General features: G+C 41.1%; 1 protein-coding gene across 6 annotated transcripts in view; it reads left to right on the plus strand.

Annotated features, from left to right (window-relative positions):
* LOC101108001 (adenylate cyclase type 10-like) overlaps window positions 1-17,443 on the plus strand; it is a 38,630-nt gene that overhangs the window by 15,054 nt on the left and 6,133 nt on the right. For all 6 annotated transcript variants that reach the window (XM_042236980.2, XM_042236981.2, XM_042236982.2 and 3 more), the window contains 9 exons: window positions 307-393; window positions 2,226-2,497; window positions 3,045-3,181; window positions 4,084-4,209; window positions 6,357-6,623; window positions 7,438-7,767; window positions 13,221-13,284; window positions 14,821-15,040; window positions 15,363-15,488. In XM_042236980.2, coding sequence (XP_042092914.1) covers window positions 307-393; window positions 2,226-2,497; window positions 3,045-3,181; window positions 4,084-4,209; window positions 6,357-6,623; window positions 7,438-7,767; window positions 13,221-13,284; window positions 14,821-15,040; window positions 15,363-15,488 — 1,629 coding nt within the window. The remainder of the gene's footprint in view (window positions 1-306; window positions 394-2,225; window positions 2,498-3,044; window positions 3,182-4,083; window positions 4,210-6,356; window positions 6,624-7,437; window positions 7,768-13,220; window positions 13,285-14,820; window positions 15,041-15,362; window positions 15,489-17,443) is intronic.

Below are 17,443 nucleotides of genomic sequence, written 5' to 3' on the forward strand. Positions count from 1 at the left end.
CTAGAATTGTCCAGAGTGACATTGCTAAGCCTGACTTGTCACTTTATTCCTCAGTCATGATCCTTTAAGGGTTTGCCAAAGTTCAGCATGAAAAGGAGATGTCTCTCTCTAACTACCAGTGAACTTTCAGTATCACCCTCTAAACTATATATTGATGTTTGATTGGTATTTGTAACCCTATGCTCACTCCTGTAGAAACCCATTCTTACTCAAAATAAAATCATTTTCTCTTTGCTTTTGAGAACCTGTATATTTTTACTAGATTGTCATTTTGAATGATAATATATGGTTAATTTTCCCGGTCAGTTTCCCTTATCCTTCAAAGTTTCGCGCATGGATGACCTGGCCAGACAACAGAAGATTAAAGCATGTTTTTTTGAAGTGCTTGAGAAGGTGGGTATTTTTGCTACATACCATTAATTCTTAATAGGTGGAAATGATTCATGCTCAGCATAATCTATCCACATATTGCCTGGACTTAGACATTTCCTGGCCTACATATTTATTGATATCTTCATTGTTTTATTTATTTTAACCTTGAATCCATTCTATAGCACAGCATACAAGAAAAGGTGTTTGCTCTTTCCTGATCCTATTTCTTAATGAAATTTTAATAACTCAAAACAGTGATTTCTAGACGCAGGCGGATAGCTATTTTACCTCCTATTTATCAAAAATACAGATACTCAGTCCCCAGTCTAGGATTCCAGAGTCAAGGACCTGTATAAGAAGAAACTGATTGTAGCCATTCTGGAAAGCTATGTTGAAGTAACCAGTCAAACTTTTAGTAAAATTCATCGTCTATACCCAGCAGTTCTACTTCCGGATATAAATCCCAGGTAGCTGGTTCATTGCAGTGTTTTGTTTGTGAAGGTTAGGGAGGTGTTGGCATGAATTTATAGATGCACACTTAGGGTATATATAGTGCCGATATTAGAAGTAAGGCAAAAAAAAAAAAAAGAAGTAAGGCAGAAAGTAAAAACACAGCAACACAGAGTGATCTAAAAATAATCCTGAATATTTTATCTTTTCTTATGGCAGAGGTTTTTATCTTTTGTTATCTTTTCTTATGGCTGAGTGTGTATATATACATATACATATTTATACACCACATATTCTTTATCCGTTTATCCATCGGCCAGCACATCAGTTGTTTCTGCATCTTGGCTATAGTAAGTAATGCTGCAGTGAACATAGGGATGCATGTATCTTTCCAAATTAGTGTTTTTATATTCTTCAGATGAATATCCAGAAGTGGAATGGCTGAATAAAAAAGATAAAATCTTGCCATTTCTGACAACATGGATGGAACTTGAGGGCACCATACTAAGTGAAATAAATCAGGTGGAGAAAGACAAATACCATATAACTTCATTCATGTTGAATATTAATAAATGAGCAAAAGCAAACACATAGATACAGAGAACTGAGTATCGGTTGCCAGAGGGTGAAGGGGGTCAACTATATGGTGATGGATGGAAACTATACCTTCGGTGGTAAGCATGGTGTAGTGTGTACAGAAGTTAAAATATAATATTGTACACATAAAACATATAATGCTATAAACCAATTTTTGAAGTCCTGAGTAAAGAGAGAAATAATGAGACCTGTAATACAGTACTATTTACATAAAAACACTTTGCTTGACAAAACAGCGATGTGCATTTTATAGGAATGCAATACAAGCAGAAGGTGGTAGGATAAGTATACTAGCATGATTACCTGTGGTAGTGGGGAATGGAATGTGGGCAGAGAATGTGGATAAAAGAAAATACTTTTTTTTAAGTCTACATGAGTGGAACATGATAATTGGTGGTTTTAGCTAGTACTCCCAGGTAATTCTGATGTGCAGCCTGGCTTGGAAGTTACTCTATAAAAAATACTATGAATTACCACACAATTTGAAGCTTTTGCCAAAATGAAATATTTGAAAGCTTCAAGTTTGATTTGGAGAACGTTTTGATGTTTGTTTCATATTTCAATTAGAGTATTTTCATGTTCAAAGAAACTCAGTACATTTCTTTAGGAATTAGATATACAGGCTTTATTTTATATTTATAAAGTAAAATATTACCTGGGCTTAGTTTACATTTTACTCTGAAAATACCAGCATGTACTGACATTTAAGGTGTTGATGGGAAATTCGAAATTCATGGTAGATTTGAAAATCAGATGACTTCATTTCTAATCAGAGGTTTTCAATGTTTCTCAACTGTTATTTCCAGGCAGTAAGGGAAACACCACTGATTTTCCTCATTGACGAGGCCCAGTATATGGATGCAGCTTCCTGGGAATTTTCAGGAACATTGCTCTCCGGCGTGCCCATCATCATGGTGATGACGCTGACCCCTACCTCCACCCTGTGTGGCCAGGCCCAGTACTTCCTGCAGAGCCCTCCAGCTGTCCTGGTGCCCATTTCAAAGTTGGCAGCGACCTCACTGTTGAGAATGGCATGTTGGGAACTGGGGGTGGTGAGCATCCCCCAAGAGCTGCAGATGTGAGTGGCTAGGACTAGCTGGGCACTTGATTAAGGGAGGAGCCAGTGCCATAATATAGGAGAAGGCTCAGGTCTCACACCAGAGTTGGGGGAGAGGGCATTAGAAACCATGATGAAGCCCAAAAGTGGATTTTAGACAGTCTCCTAGTAACCCAGTAAAAGGGCTACCTCCCTGAACCATTCACCCAGGTTTTCATAGGACAGTTAGGACTTGGATGGCTTGCCTCATTTTTCCATTATGTGTGGCCAGGCCAATTTCTTCCAGACCCTTCAGCAAGGGGGTATTAGTTCCTTTTCAGCAAAATAGTTAAGCAAGCAAACTATTTCAAGCAAAATGGTTAAGAGAGAAAAGTTACTGCCAAAATACATTACGAAACCAGTCAGAAACGTCTTTTTATATTTCTGGGCTGCCGCTTCCCTCTGTTAGTGTGTATCATCAGGGACTGACTTTAACAAAAGAAGTAGTCCTCATTATGAAATACCATTCTGCTTGGCTCTCTTCAAGTGGGCCTCTTTAGTCAGCAATCCCCTGCTTACCTCTCTACAGCTACCTTCTCCGCAGGTGCTTTGGAAACCCCCTTTACTGTGAGGTCTTATGCCAGGATCTTCTCTCTAAAAACATACTGTGCTTTCATGACCTCCAAAAGGAGGAAGTGAGGAACAGCAAGTGGGAGACTCTCTCAGGTAAGCTGAGCTTCCCATGATTCTACCCTGGTCCCGCTGCTGGAGTTCGTGCCTGAGCATGGCATCACCTGGCCCTTATTAGGCATATGCCTATTCCCTGCTGACCTTATAAGCTGGATTAGGCCTTCCTGGCTAAGTGAACTATACAAATAATATGCAGCTGTGTTTACCATCTGGTGGCTAAGGCCGTAAAGAATCTGCCTGCGATACAGGAGACCTGGGTTCCATCCCTGAGCCAGGAAGATCCCCTGGAGAAGGGAAAGGCTACCCATGCAGTGTTCTTGCCCGGAGTATTCCATGGACAGAGAAAAGCCTGGCGGGCTACAGTCCTTGGGCTCACAAAGAGTCGGATACAACTGAGCAACTAACGCTTCTTTCACTTTTCATGTTGAAAACACTAAATACCTGCCTCAGATAAAGTAATTGAGTCAACCTACTTCAGTTCTTTTTTTGAGCAGCCCAAGAAGTGGGGATTTAAAAATAGGATTTATAAACATCAAAGAGGATTGATAAATATGAGAGTCTAGTCGAGAATTGCACATTAGTGATGAGAAGGATGACTTGAGGGTTTGAATGGAGAGTGAGAGAAGGGAAAAAGAAAGAGGTAGAAATATGTGTAAATCCAGAAAGACGTCCTCAAGCTGCAGTGCAGTAACAGAGAGGGCTGTTAGGAGGTAAACAGGAAGAGTAAGAATGTTAGATACTGTGTGTTACAGAAAATGTTGTTAGTTTCTAAGAGAAAAATGAGAGAACAGGCAGGATGGGTGGGGTAAACCACTTTAAGGGTGTGTGTCCCATTCACCTTAAACAATTCAGTTTCTTGAGTACATTCTTGTTATCTTGTGTCTTTAAAACTACAGCCACTGAGCATTTTCCTCAATCATAGTCTTCTTTCCCTGCAGCCAGTGCCATGAAATCCACAATGTACAGTATTTCTCCTGCCAGCTCTGAAGACCAGGAACTTTATGTCTGCACAGTCAAGGATGATGTGAACTTGGATACAGTGCTTCTTCCACCGTTATTAAAAGGCAGGTCCCTTGAAGACCTCATGTGAATCAATTAGGGATGTCCTTGCACTTAGTAATTTGGTGGGTGATTGAGTATATATCCCTCATTATCACACTAGCTTCATTTCTTCAAAAAGGGAACCTGCCTTTCAGAAACAAATTCTGGCACTGCCTGAAGAGTTGTTAAAGACTTTGTAATGCTACTTGAGTTATGTTTTACATAACTGAGCCCACTGTTCTCTTTGAGGCTGACTTGGAAAAGTTTTCTAGTTATTTAATAAAAATTATGACCTGAGTTTCCCTTTGTGCATATTCCTGTGCTGGAGGAGACAGTAATCAAGGGAGAAAATGTTGCTGAGGTTTAAGAAAATCCGTGGTGCTAGTGAAGAGACAGTGTTAGGGACCTAGCAGGAGTTTAAGAAAAAGAGGGTGAAGTATAAGCTTATAATGATTGATGAGATGAAGAATAAAGCCCTCAGAATGGCTAGGCATAATTAGACAGGGAGTGCTCTTTTTATACATGAAGGTTGTAATGTTCTATTCAGATGTATAGTGGCCAGGGTACTTTATTAACCCCTTTTCAGGAATATTATGATTAAGCATAACTTCAAGTCAACTGTGGTCTTACTGAGAATATAGACATGTAATGTGAAACAGCAACACAGAACGCCTTGGTAATTAAGAGCCAGGGCTCTGGCATCAGAAAAACCTGGGTACCATTGGTTCCCCCGCTTCCTGGATGTGAAATGTTAGATAAACTTATCTAAGCCTTAGTCTTCTCATCAGTCAAGTGAGGATAATAATAGTCCCAACCTCATGGGGTTAGTTGAAGATTAAATGAAATAAATCATGGTATATAATAAACAGTCAGTGAATATTAGCTGTCATAAGCTGTTCACTCTGGTGGTTTTTAGGTCCATCTGGACAGTTCATATTCCTCCAACTGTGATGGGCCACACTTAGCTTTGGCTTCACTAACTGAGAAGCGTACAGGTCAGGAAACAGCACTCCAAGAGAACGTAGCCAGTGGTTTCCTTCAGTGGGGATCCTCACAACAGTTCCTACTGCTATCCCCTGGAACCTCAGGGAATAACTTAGATGTGATGGAATGAGACTATGATGGATGGGTGCTTAGATGCCCTATTTCCCAACGAGAAACTGCTGTCTCTTAGAATAGACCTGTAGGCATAGCTTCTAGGCACTGTGACCTATTACAGGAATCACTACACCCGAGGAACCCCCACAAAGCTGTGGCTTACCACCAGGTAGCTGTAGCTTATTCACAGTTTTCCTAGTCCAAATTCAGTTTCCAGTCAAGGATCACTCTTTGCATAAGCAGTGTTACCTGGTAACTCAGCTGACATTCTAATTTTATGGGGATCCTAGGCAATGGCTAGAAAGTTAACACAAGGTCAGTATTCCACAGGGAAGGCAAAAGGATTTGTTAACTCATAAGCTAAAATGAATAGTTCAGTCAGCAAGTCTAAATGAAAAGCCAAAGCTGCATTGTAAAAAGCCATATAAGTTATGAAAATATTTAACAAGGGGGCTGACATTATATTTGTACTTTAGGTGTACAGTTCTACCACTAGTTAATGTGTTATTGGGATAAGAAGAGAAGAAGACTGCTGATGTTCAAAATGGTAGTATAGTGATCCAGGTGAAAATGACTACTTAGACTAGAATTGTTTGGAAGGAAATATACTCAAGAACTTTTAGAAAGAGAATGAGTGGGTGGCCAGTTGGTTGTGAGAGAGAGGGAAAAGTTTAGAATTATTCCAAGATTTAGGGGTTGGTAATATAATTGGTTTAATAACAACTGCTTTAATATATGGATCAGAATTTGGAGAGATTTACTAAAATGCTTGCAGTTTTTAGCTCTTTACACTAATTGGCTTCTGGGACCAGGAAGCCCAGCCTCCATGTTTAGTTGACCGCAAGAAACAGCTTCAGTGTCGTGGTGAAAACCCGATTGCTGGATAAATAATGAATGAGGAATGGGGAGAAAAGAAGACATGGAGATAAGGTTCTTTCAAGAGATTTGGCTGAGTGGAGAACAGGTGAAAGAAAAAGCAAGCCTTTTTTTTTTTCCCTAATGAGCAGATTATTAACATGGTGTATTCTCTGTTGGTAGAAAACTTATTCATTGCTAATTTCTTTTTCTTCAGAAATAGCAGTGAACCAACTAGATCAACTGAGCCCAGAGGAACAGTCGCTGGTTAAATGTGCTGCAGTCATTGGTCACTCCTTCCATGTAGATCTGCTGCAGCACCTCCTGCCTGGCTGGAGTAAGAATAAGCTGCTTGAGGTGCTGAAGGATCTTGTGGGTATGCACGTGCTCCGCTGGTGCAATAAGGGCCAAGAGCTTCCTGCGGAGCCGACATTAGTGCCTTCCTCTGTCGAGAATGAGCGTACCAAAGAGAAGACAAAGTCAGGTGAGCTGGTGCCTTGTTCTCAGGCCCAAATAGAGAGCTTTGGGTGAGGGTGTGTTTGTTCAGAAAGAACATCAATATTATGTGTCATGGGCCCCCGTCTCCTAAAGCTTATGTCTAAAGAATTGGGGAAATTATTGTTTTAATCTTGGAAGAGCCATGTTTATAGTGAATGAATAGCTTTTATTTTTCAAAATTGTCTTAATTTCAAGAATTCTAGCTCCATGTTAAACCCTGTGCATTAAGTATTTGTATCTTGATTTTTGGTTTAGAAAATATTGCCCTAGTCTTTTATTGGCTTCTTGGGATAAATAAGAAGAAAAGTGGGTAAATTATTTCTGATTTTAGGAATTCACAAGGGAGTTAAGTGTGATATTGAAACAAACATGAGCAAAGCAAGATATGCATTAAATAGCTGCACTCTCATATTCTCCACATGAAAGAATAAAATTGTGACATAGGGTACCCAAAGCACATACAATCCACAAATAGTTTCCCTTTGACTTTGAGTTAAGTCTTATATTTGAGCAGAGCCTTTCTGGTTACTTGATGTTTATAATAATTTATATTAATAGTAAAAAAAAAAAAAAAAAGCTCAATTTAGGAGGAATAACTAAGAAATCTGTCTCCTGATCATTTCTTCCCTGTTGTACTTTATCCTAAATATGGTCAGTATCACTGGTATACAGTTATTTATACAAAGGAAGCAATAATACCAAGCAAGAATTATTGATAGAATTTTCTTATAAGCTAGTAGCATGTGCTTGGGAGTTTACTACCTTAAGGGAGGCTCTCATTTAGCATTCCTATGTTTCAGATGCTGACTCTCCTCTAAAGCTACAAAAGGAACTATCCCTACCTCAGATGGAGGTGCTTGAATTTGGAGTGCCTCTTTTGCGGGAAGGGGCTTGGGAGCTGTGGCCCAAGGCACAGCAAACAGCCCTACACCTTGAATGTGCCTGCTTTCTTCGAGATCTGGCCTGCCGCTGTGGAAGCTGTCATGGGGGAGACTTTGTCCCCTTCCATCGTTTCGCCATCTGTTCCACTAAGAGCTCCAGCGGGACCTCCCGATTCTGTAGCTATAAAGACACTGGCTCAATACTAACACAAGTGATCACAGACAGATTGCAGCTGCCTTCTCCCCAAGGTAAATCAGGGAGCAGAAAGAAGCTATGTGCGCATCACTTCTCTTTATTCGTGTACTTGGAACTCTTCATTCAAAAGATGAAATCAGATTAAGAGAGAAAAATAGGTGGAGAGAGTCATTTATCACTGAAATACCAGAAATTTTTTTTAAAACAGTGTGATCTCAGAGTTAAAAGGAACTTTAGAGGTCATACTTGTTTTGGTTGGCAATATTGGGCAAGCTGTAGGTGTGTGCTCAGTTGCTCGATGGTGTCCAACCCTTTTGCGAACCCAGGGACTGTAGCCTGCTAGGCTCCTCTGTCCATGGGATTCTCCAGGCAAGAACACTGGAGTGGATTGCCATTTCCTCTGCCAGGGGATCTTCCTGACCCGAAGATCAAACTCAAGTCTCCTATGTCTCCTTGCATTGGCAGGAAGATTCTTTATCACTGAGCCACTTGGGGAAGCCCCTTGGGCAAGTTACTTAACCTCAATTAATTGAAGAAAATAACAGTACACACTTCATAGGGTAGTTGTGAGGACTAAATGAGTTAAAATATATAATGTGCTTTGAACAGTACCAGGGATATGGTTAGTGCTCAATACATTTAATTATTGTTTTCATTATTATAAATTTTTACTTCCGTACACATATACAGAGTCCTTATGTGTATCAGATGCTTCAAGTAGGTGTTAAGAATACGAAGTGAAATTATCAGGTTTTTTGGGGGGTGGTGGTGGTACAGACATATAAATAGAGAATTCCAATATGGCCTGGTAAAGGTGATAAAATCAACTACCTAGGGGTTTGGATACCTAGCGAAATGGCTGTTAGCCCAGCCTGAGAAATGAGTAAGATTTTTCCCTGAAGGAGATAATGCCAGAAGTGAGATCTGAGGGTTATGTAGGAGTTAGCTACCTAAAGAAGCTTTAGTGGATAGATGTTCCCCCAAACCTATAGCCCTCTACCACAACCCAGATAAGAGTTCACCCTTGGAATTCTCTGGTGGTCCAGTGGTTAAGACTCTGAAATTTCACTACAGAGAGCCAACAGTTCACCCTCTTTGTTTTAACATTTTCAGTTAGCTTGCCTTGTAGGACAGCTCATTTCATTCTTAGTAGCTGTTAGAAAACTTCTCTCACCAAGGTGAACTCTCAGTTCAGTTCAGTTCAGTCGCTCAGTCGTGTCCGACTCTTTGCGACCCCATGAATCTCGGCACACCAGGCCTCCCTGTCCATTGAGTCGGTGATGCCTTCCAGCCATCTCATCCTCTGTCGTCCCCTTCTCCTCCTGCCCCCAATCCCTCCCAGCATCAGAGTCTTTTCCAATGAGTCAACTCTTCGCGTGAGGTGGCCAAAGTACTGGAGTTTCAGCTTTAGCATCATTCCTTCCAAAGAAATCCCAGGGCTGATCTCCTTCAGAATGGACTGATTGGATCTCCTTGCAGTCCAAGGGACTCTCAAGCGTCTTCTCCAATACCACAATTCAAAAGCATCAATTCTTCGGCGCTCAGCTTTCTTCACAGTCCAACTCTCACATCCATACATGACCACTGGAAAAACCATAGCCTTGACTAGATGGACCTTTGTTGGCAAAGTAATGTCTCTGCTTCTGAATATGCTATCTAGGTTGGTCATAACTTTCCTTCCAAGGAGTAAGCGTCTTTTAATTTCATGGCTGCAGTCACCATCTGCAGTGATTTTGGAGCCCCCCCAAAATAAAGTCTGACACTGTTTCCACTGTTTCCCCTTCTATTTCCCGTGAAGTGATGAGACCAGATGCCATGATCTTCGTTTTCTGAATGTTGAGCTTTAAGCCAACTTTTTCACTCTCCTCTTTCACTTTCCTCAAGAGGCTTCTTAGCTCCTCTTCACTTTCTGCCATAAGGGTGGTGTCATCTGCATATCTGGGGTTATTGATGTTTTTCCCGGCAATCTTGATTGCAGCTTGTGCTTCTTCCAGCCCAGCGTTTCTCATGATGTACTCTGCATAGAAGTTAAATAAGCAGGGTGACAAAATACAGCCTTGACGTACTCCTTTTCCTATTTGGAACCAGTCTGTTGTTCCATGTCCAGTTCTCACTGTTGCTTCCTGACCCACATACAGATTTCTCAAGAGGCAGGTCAGGTGGTCTGGTATTCCCATCTCTTTCAGAATTTTCCACAGTTGATTGTGATCCACACAGTCAAAGGCTTTGGCATAGTCAATAAAGCAGAAATAGATGTTTTTCTGGAAGTCTCTTGCTTTTTCGATGATCCAGTGGATGTTGGCAATTTGATCTCTCGTTCCTCTACCTTTTCTAAAACCAGCTTGAACATCTGGAAGTTCATGGTTCATGTATTGCTGAAGCCTGGCTTGGAGAATTTTGAGCATTACTTTACTAGCGTGTGAGATGAGTGCAATTGTGCGGTAGTTTGAGCATTCTTTGGCGTTGCCTTTCTTTGGGATTAGAATGAAAATTGACCTTTTCCAGTCCTGTGGCCACTGCTGACAGAATATGGCCCACTGGAGAAGGGAATGGCAAATCACTTCAGTATTCTTGCCTCGAGAACCCCATGAACAGTATGAAAAGGCAAAATGATAGGATACCAAAAGAGGAACTCCCCAGATTGGTAGGTGCCCAATATGCTACTGGGGATCAGTGGAGAAATAACTCCAGAAAGAATAAAGGGATGGAGCCAGAGCAAAAACAATACCCAGTTGTGGATGTGACTGGTGATAGAAGCAAGGTCCAATGCTGTAAAGAGCAATATTGCAAAGGAACCTGGAATGTCAGGTCCATGAATCAAGGCAAATTGGAAGTGGTCAAACAAGAGATGGCAAGAGTGAACGTCGACATTCTAGGAATCAGCAAACTAAAATGGACTGGAATGGGTGAATTTAACTCAGATGACCGTTATACCTACTACTGTGGGCAGGAATCCCTTAGAAGAAATGGAGTAGCCATCATGGTCAACAAAAGAGTCTGAAATGCAGTACTTGGATGCAGTCTCAAAAACAACAGAATGATTTCTGTTCGTTTCCAAGGCAAACCATTCAGTATCATAGTAATCCAAGTCTATGCCCCAACCAGTAATGCTGAAAAAGCTGAAGTTGAACAGTTCTATGAAGACCTACAAGACCTTTTAGAACTAACACCCCAAAAAGATGTCCTTTTCATTATAGGGGACTGGAATGCTTAAGTAGGAAGTCAAGAAACACCTGGAGTAACAGGCAAATTTGGCCTTGGATTACAGAATGAAGCAGGGCAAAGACTAATAGAGTTTTGCCAAGAAAATGTGCTGGTCATAGAAAACACCCTCTTCCAACAACACAAGAGAAGACTGTACACATGGACATCACCAGATGGTCAACACTGAAATCAGATTGATTATATTCTTTGCAGCCAAAGATGGAGAAGCTCTATACAGTCAACAAAAACAAGACCAGGAGGTGACTGTGGCTCAGATCATGAACTCCTTATTGCCAAATTCAGACTTAAATTGAAGAAAGTAGGGAAAACCACTAGACCATTCAGGTATGACCTAAATCAAATCCCTTATGATTTCTCCCTTATGGAAGTGAGAAATAGATTTAAGGGACTAGATCTGATAGATAAGAGTGCCTGATGAACTATGGAATGAGGTTCATGACATTGTACAGGAGACAGGGATCAAGACCATCCCCATGGAAAAGAAATGCAAAAAAGCAAAATGGCTTCTGGGGAGGCCTTACAAATAGCTGTGAAAAAAGAGAAGCGAAAAGCAAAGGAGAATAGGAAAGATATAAGCATCTGAATGCAGAGTTCCAAAGAATAGCAAGAAGAGATAAGAAAGCCTTCCTCAGAGATCAATGCAAAGAAATAGAGGAAAAGAACAGAATGGGAAAGACAAGAGTTCTCTTCAAGAAAATTAGAGATACCAAGGGAACATTTCATGCAAAGATGGGCTCAATAAAGGACAGAAATGGTCTGGACCTAACAGAAGCAGAAGATATTAAGAAGAGGTGGCAAGAATACACAGAAGAACTGTACAAAAAAGATGTTCACGACCCAGATAATCACAACGGTGTGATCAGTCACCTAGAGCCAGACATCCTGGAATGTGAAGTCAAGTGGGCCTTAGAAAGCATCACTATGACCAAAGCTAGTGGAAGTGATAGGATTCCAGGTGAATTCTACCTTCCTGCAAATTTTTCACTCATTTTTCAGCTTTGTGCCTTCTTTCATATTTGAAGACAGCTGTCAAGACCCAGGAATATCTTCTTTTCCTCTACTTTAATAAAGGAGAAGTTGGTGTTGGTGTTGGTGTTGGTGTTGGTGTTGGTGGGGGAAAGGGATGTAGCGAATTGGTGGTGGTAAAATACTAAAATGAAGATTCTGATCTATGATCTTAATACCTCTTCTGGCTATAACATTTTTATGACTCTGTGAAGGTGGACCAGTGACTTGGAGAAATTGGTCTCTGGCTGATGAGGTCTATGGTAACTTGCACTTTTGTACTTTCTGAGGGGAAGAGGAAAGAAAACAGTGAATGTCCTGGTTGGTATTATGAAAAAGTCACACTATCATTCGTAATTGCTTTTCAGCCTTTTGTTTTTGAGAGGTCAGTACTGACCTTTAGATAAGGCATCTTGGTCAGTCTAGGCGTGAGCGAGGCTCAAGACCTTTCCAGCACAACCAAACTCTTAGGGAGGCTTCCCAGACCCTGGGTCTCTGTGCACAGACATGCAGAACAAAGCATGCTGTTCTCTCAGGCTGCAATACGATGGTGCCTGAGAATTGTGCATCACAATAGTGCTGCCAAATTCCAGTTTCCTTACTTTACCTTGTATGACATCATTAAATAATCGGCAAGCCAGCCCTTTTGCTTAGCACAAACCCTCCCTATAATCGTTCCTTTAGACTCCTTTTCAGTCCCACCACCTGTGCTCCTGAGCCCAAATAGGTAGCATCGCCACAGCATTTTCCAGTCTTTGCCTTTTGATCAGAAGTCAGCTGCAGAGGAAGAGGCAGGTCTGGAGGACAGAGGTTATTTAGGATCAACCAGGTAAAGCTGAAAACCTCTCCTGGCCCCTGTGACCCTGGTGGGATGACATCTTGTGCCCTCATGTTTTTCTCTACTAGGTCACTTCTTCTGTGGTTCTCTCCCACCTAGTTATAAATCTGACCCAGATATGTTCATAGATCTCTACTATTAGAATTAGTCATCAAACCAGACGGTCATATTCTTTATTCATTTCTTTGGCAAACAGAATTAGGAATTGGTTTGGGAGGTTTGAGAATGAAAGGAATTACTATTTAAATCACAAGTAATTGCATTTAAGGAAAAAAGAATTAGTACCCTAATCTTGCATGTAAGGTTACTATTAAACCTAAATTTACCACTTTTATAATGGGGGAAGCAATTTTCATGAAAGATAGTCAGGAATTTTTAAATGTTCTCAGTTAATACAAACACAGGCGATTAAGGACAGTCATCTTTTCCTCCCTACAGACACTTCTCAGTTCCAGACAGAATCATCCAGAAGTCAGGAGTCTTTCACAAGGGAATACTGCAGGTAGGTGGAGATGCTGAGAGTGGTCGTGGAGGCCGCCAGAAAGTAAGACACAGCTGATCATTAAACTAGGGCACTCACCTTACCTACAGACAAGGAAGGCATGTGACCACCCAGGAATGGTGACTTCTGTTCTCAGCCCAAAATGCAAGTTAACAGTGAATCGGAAAGGCTTTGTTTGACTGTTTATAGGGAAATTATTTCTTAGTGATTAAGAAAAACTTTATTTAATCTCTCTCAAGTGTATTATACACGTAACAGATTTTTTCAGCTATAAATTTGCCTGCTCAATTACTTTTGAACCCAGATGATATTAAAATGATTTTATATTTCATAACCATGTACTTCCTGGCTTTCTAATGCATATCTTACCAATTTTTCAAGTTCCTACCTTGAATTCACCAGCAACTCTCAAGTTATTCAACTCTCATTTATTCAGCCTGATTTCCTACAGTTTTCAAACAAAAATCTATATTCTACATTAGTCACCCCCATCCTTAATATGTCTTTGCTAACATAATTCTCCCTTTTAAAAATACTCAGTGACGTCTATATCCTTCTAACTTATCAAAATGTTCACTATCCAAAGCCCTCCTCAGTTCTCACTTTTTCAGTCATTCTATCTCAGAGAGATCAGACCTCTTTTGAACTTGTGGTGCCTGTGAAAAATGCACCAGACTAGTAGTTCAGAAAGGTGAACTCTAGTTTTGGTTTTACTTAGTAGCTCAGAATCTGCCTGCACTGGAGGAGACCCTAGTTCGATTCCTGGGTTGAGAAGATCCGCTGGAGAAGGGATAGGCTATCCACTCCAGTATTCTTGGGCTTCCCTGGTGGCTCAGATGGTAAAGAAGCCACCTGCAATGTGGGAGACCTAGGTTCGATCCCTGGGTTGAGAAGACGCCCTGGAGGAGGGCATGGCAACCCACTTCAGTATTGCTGCCTGGAGAATCCCAGAGGATTCTAGGGGGCTACAGTCCCCGGGGTCACAAAGAGTTGGATATGACTGAGCGACTAAGTACAGCACACACATCAGTAGCTGCGAGGTCATATGTACGTTATTTAACCTCCCAGAGCTTCAATTTCTTCATCTGTAAAAGGGAGATAATTTTGCCTACCTGAATGGCAGGGTTTTTATAGAATAAGATGGTGTTATTTCATAAAATAATATTTATGTGTGCCATGATAGAGTTCAAATGGGCTGATAAATAAATTTATTATTAGTTATTGCTTTGTATCATTTTTGTGTTTTCATGTAGCAGAGTGTTAGTTTGCTCTTGAGATGTGGTCTTTTCCCCATTTCGTTTGTGAGGTACTTAGTTTGGCTTTAGGTTTTTTAAACTCCCTGATAGGGCTTTGCCATTAAGAACAAAGTCCCTGTCATTCAAAACCTTGTGGATCGATGGAGGAGAAGGATAGACATAGGATTAATGAATCATAAAGGAAAACTTCCCAGACAAAGTGGCTTTCGGACCTGGTAATGCCTCAGCAAAAGTGGGTGCTGTATGGCCACTGTTAGCTCTTCATCTTCTCTCCACAAAGAACAGAGGAAGAGTTCCTGGATAAAGTGAACAGGAGTCTGGCTCAGAGCAACCCCAAGAAAGGCCTGTTGACCACGAAGCCCTGCCACTGTAGGGAAGTCCTGAAGTTAGTGCTCTCGCCCCTCACCCAGCACTGCCTGGTCATTGGAGAAACCACTTGTGCATTTTATTACCTGCTGGAATCTGCCGCTGCCTCCTTGGAGCTGTCAGATAATTACATGGTAAGCAAGCTCTGCTCTCTACCCCTGAGCTGAGCCCTATGACTTGGGGGGATTTGATGGGGATTTCTTACCAACAAGTATGAAAAAACGGAGGAAAGTGGGGGAGAGGAAGGCGCTGTAAGGGGTCTAGGCGAGAGTACAAAGCGGAAGTGTGGCAGTGAAGAGTACCTCGACGTCTCCCGCACAGTCCAGCTCCCCGTTTCCAGTTAAATCCTGCCACAGTTCAGATTCTTCATAGCCTTGGTCCAGCCGTCGTCCTGATCACACACTTAGTAGCATCCGAATCCTAATGCAGTTTCTCCTCCCCTTCTCTTGTTTGGAGGCCTTCTTTTATTTGAGGAAGGCAAGCAGTCTTCTGGGCCAACCCTCCGCATTCTCGTTTTTTAAAAAGCACAAGGTGAAGATCTGTCAGTTTGAAGAAGCCACTTTCTGTCGTCTCCAGTCAGAGGTGAGGGCAGGGGTTAACCTTGAAGTTTGCGGTATTTCTCCTTAAGGATTACCCTATTATTTCCTTTAAAGTCTCTTTGCCTTTTGTGAGCAATTATAAATGTGATTTAAATTCAAAACATAGAAATACATGTAGAAAGTGAAAGAGCACTTCCTAATCCCTTGTCACCCCCAGCATAGTTGATAGGTTGGTGAAAGTGATCAAAAGATATAAACTTCCAGTTATAAGTCCTATGATGTACAGCTTGTGACTGTAGTTAACAATACTGTATTGTATATTTGAAAGTTGCTAAGAGAATAGATCTTAAAAGTTCTCATCACAAGAAAAAAATTGTAATTGTATGTGGTGATAGATGTTAAACTTGTTGTAGTGATCATTTCCCAGTATATACATATATTGAAACATTGTACTGTACACCTAAAACTAACGTTATATGTCACTGTCCTTCAGTGAAAGAAACCATCACGTTGTACACCTGAAACCTACACAATGTTATGTGTGAAAGATATCTCAATAAAGCTAGAAGGAAAAGAGCATACTTTTCAAACTCTTCCCGCTCAACCCTATACCACTCAGCTGCTGGGTCCTCCCTCCAATGTTATATATCTGTATGTATTTTGCCAGAGGGGCTCAGCATACATTAATGTATATAATCTAACCACTTCCTTTGTTAAATACAAATAGGAGCTCTCTGTACTCCATTCCGCATCTTGCTTTAACAGTAAACAAAACTTCCCTGGTGATCCAGTGATTGAGACTCCACGCTTCCACTCTAGCAGCAAGTGGGCAGGAGGCTTCAGTCCCTGGTCAGGAAACTAAGATCTTTGGGTGCACTGCAGCCAAAAAAAATTAATAAATAATGTACCTTGTAGATCATTCTGTATCATTTATGACAGATTTCCTGAAGGAATTAGATTTGTATGACAAATAAAAACTCTGGGGCAAGCACGGCATGAGACATTCCATTGTCAAATGACAAATAGGAGTAAACTTATTTATTCTGTATGAATAACCCAGGACAGCTCAGTAACTTCTCCCAGCCTCATTGCTATTAAATCCACAGAGAAAAATGTGTTGGAATGATTATCAATTTATAAATAATGACTCCATAAAACGGGGGGATTTTTGTTGGGGAGCCAAGATTTAAAATTTTTTAAAAGTAAGGAAAAATTAATTTCAGTGTAAACCTTAAGATACTTTGGTTAGAAGAATAAACCTAACGTGGATAAAGCCTTTGAACACCAAAGGGAATATTACAGTAGTCCACAGTGTTGTATTATTTGTGTTTCAACCAAAAGGTCTTTGAAAGTGTTAGTCACTCAGTCGTGTCCAACTCTTTCAGACCCCATGGACTGACTGTAGCCTGCCAGGCTCCTCTGTCCATGGGATTCTGCAGGCAAGGATACTGGAGTGGGTTGCCGTGCCCCCCTCCAGGGGATCTTCCTGACCCAGGGATCAAACCCAGGTCTCCTGCACCGCAGGCAGATTCTTTACCATCTGAGCCACCAGGGAAGCAAAGTTTTAAATAATTCTTTCTTTCCATTTTAAAGAAAGAATTATTGTACAGTCTTCCTAAGATTGTTCAGAAGTTACCATAGACTTGATCCCTTTCTTAGCCATAGATTTAACCATAGAGCATGAAGGTATATGATAACTTCAGGGTAGTACCTCAGCTCCTATCCTCATACACTGTGGTGGTACAACTTGTTTATGAAGAGAGTGATGAGATTTGGTGATATCTCAGATGCTTTCCATGGCATCTGAAGCTAAAGACAGTCCCATCTGCGTCTCCCAGCATCTCTTTGTAAATCACAGCCTCTCTCTACTGTGGGAGATGAGAAAGAAGAGTGCTTTCTCCATTTTCTCAATCCTTTGCTTGCTCATGGCCCTACGGGTGCTTGTTAGTGTGGCCAGGTTCTGCTCTATCTCTGCTCACTCTGGCACCTCGGGCCCCA

This window comes from Ovis aries, chromosome 20 (genome assembly GCF_016772045.2).
Source record: "Ovis aries strain OAR_USU_Benz2616 breed Rambouillet chromosome 20, ARS-UI_Ramb_v3.0, whole genome shotgun sequence".
NCBI classification, from domain to species: Eukaryota; Metazoa; Chordata; class Mammalia; order Artiodactyla; family Bovidae; genus Ovis; species Ovis aries.